The sequence below is a fragment of the Raphanus sativus genome, unplaced genomic scaffold (assembly GCF_000801105.2).
Source record: "Raphanus sativus cultivar WK10039 unplaced genomic scaffold, ASM80110v3 Scaffold3492, whole genome shotgun sequence".
Classification (NCBI taxonomy): Eukaryota; Viridiplantae; Streptophyta; class Magnoliopsida; order Brassicales; family Brassicaceae; genus Raphanus; species Raphanus sativus.
In genome coordinates this window covers 1-2,076 of record NW_026618798.1, presented here as the reverse complement: position 1 = coordinate 2,076, position 2,076 = coordinate 1, and the positions used below count along the sequence as shown (strand labels likewise).

Here is a 2,076-nt window from a genome sequence, read left to right as displayed (position 1 = left end):
TGTTTAATTCAGGATGGCTTTCCAGAAAACGAATAAGAAAATGAGATTACGCAAATACAAGATCATCATTAGCCATCATACTTATTCAGGACAGGGTTCGAAAACACAAATGTATATATGGTCATGTAACCATCAAATAAGCAAACATCCAGAAAAATGATCAATAAAAACATGGAAATGAAATGAAAAGGAGAATAAGGAACTTCATCCTATAGGCTTCTTGCATGTGGTCTTGTTGTGCCCTCCTGTGCCACATCTGCTGCACTTGTGGGACTGAGACTTCGATCCAGGGACACCAAACTCACCAACTGATCTCTTCCTCTTCGTAGGAGGACGTCCACCTCTCTTCTTTGTAGCTGGAGGTGGGCAAGAAAGTTCATCAATGTTCACTGGGTAGATGGAGTTTGACAGCTCTCCACCGGGGTGTATGCTTTCAGCATAAGCCTTACCCCACGTTTCTGTCAGATGCGAGCTATCGACGTAACGGTTTTCATCCCTCTTAACATATTTAGCAGCAGCGATAGCATGGATGCAAGGGATCTTGTCAATGTCGAAAACATTGCAAGTGCAATGCCGCTTCTCCAAATCAACAACATACTTCATTCTTTCATCCTTCACCTCAAACTCGCTCTGATCAACTTGATACACATTCAGCAGCAATGCAGCCTCCAACCTGGATACCAATTTCTTCACCACTTTTGGAGTTACCAGATGCTTATGTTTCGCGGCCGCTTCACGTCGCTCAAAAAACCAAGTCGTGAGTGTCAATCTGATTGTCTCAAGTAGAGAGATCACTGGTAACTCACGAGGCATTTTCAACATAGAATTGAGAGACTCTGCGATGTTGGTAGTCATGATATTGTACCTGTTCGCAGGCGCATAGCAACGTGTCCACTTCCTGAAATCCGAATCTTCCAGATACTTAGCCAATTCTGGACACTTATCCTTTATGTCATTGAAGATTAACCAGAACTCGTGGGACGTGTAGGCATCAGCAGCGCTTTCCACCAAAGGTAGCAAACCAGTCCTCGCATATTTAGGAGTGATGTTCCTGAGCAAATGGATCCTGCAGATCCCATGGTGAGATAGGGGATAAACTTCCTCCAGTGCTGAAGCAATCGAAATAGCCCTGTCCGATACAAAAACAAGATCCGGAGCGTCCGGAATCATCTGCGTCAACCCATTAAAGAACCATTTCCAGGAATCAGCATTTTCATCGTCGACCACTGCAAAAGCGAGAGGATACAGATGATAATCACCATCTTGAGCACAAGCTGCCAATAAAGTCCCATTGAATTTTCCCTTCAGAAATGTACCATCTACTGCAATAACTCTCCTCATCAATGAGAATCCCCTTATCGATGGACCAAAAGCCACAAATGCATACTTGAACTTTCCATCAGCATCCTTATGTTGATAAGTTAACGAGCCAGGGTTTGTCACTGTGACTTTGTACAACCACCTAGACAAATTGTAATAGCTGTCTTCAGGAGTCCCTCTAACCAATAACTGAGCTTCTTCTTTCACTCTCCAAGCTTGTTTGTAATTGATGTGAACGCCATGAAGCATTCTGACCTGTTCAATGATCTGTTTTGCTTTGAGACCTTCCTTCTTTTCTCCATAATTGCTGCAAATCAAAGAACCCAACAACTTTGCAGATGCTTGTCTGTGGTTGGCCTGCCTGTGTGTTGTATCGCATGTATGATCATGAACATACTTTTTAATAACGAAAAAGTCTGAAAAAGGTAGCTTGGTAGCACGCATCCTCCACGTGCAATTGTCATCAACACAACTCAATAACACTCTTGACTTGTTAGAAGAGACAGTCTGGTACTCAAACTTCCACTCTAAAGCCCATTTCTTCATCCTCAACATCAATTCTTTCTTGGTTTTAAAATACTTATTCACCGAAATATCACCAACTCCTCGCATGGTTGGTGAAAGTCCAATATGGACAGGACTAAAATCCGGAATAGCATGCAAAGGGACTGTAGAAACACCTTCATAAAGAAGACTCTGCAAATTTCAAGACGGTTTTGGAAGGCTTAGTACTTGGTCAGGAAGCCTATCCTGAAC

General features: G+C 42.8%; 1 protein-coding gene across 1 annotated transcript; it reads right to left on the bottom strand.

The window, feature by feature from the left end:
• Positions 1-204: 204 nt before the first annotated feature.
• Positions 205-1,932, bottom strand: LOC130506640 (uncharacterized). Its single transcript, XM_057001327.1, has one exon. It carries the CDS (start codon positions 1,930-1,932, stop codon positions 205-207), a length of 1,728 nt encoding a protein of 575 aa, XP_056857307.1.
• Between the last annotated feature and the right edge of the window lie 144 nt (positions 1,933-2,076).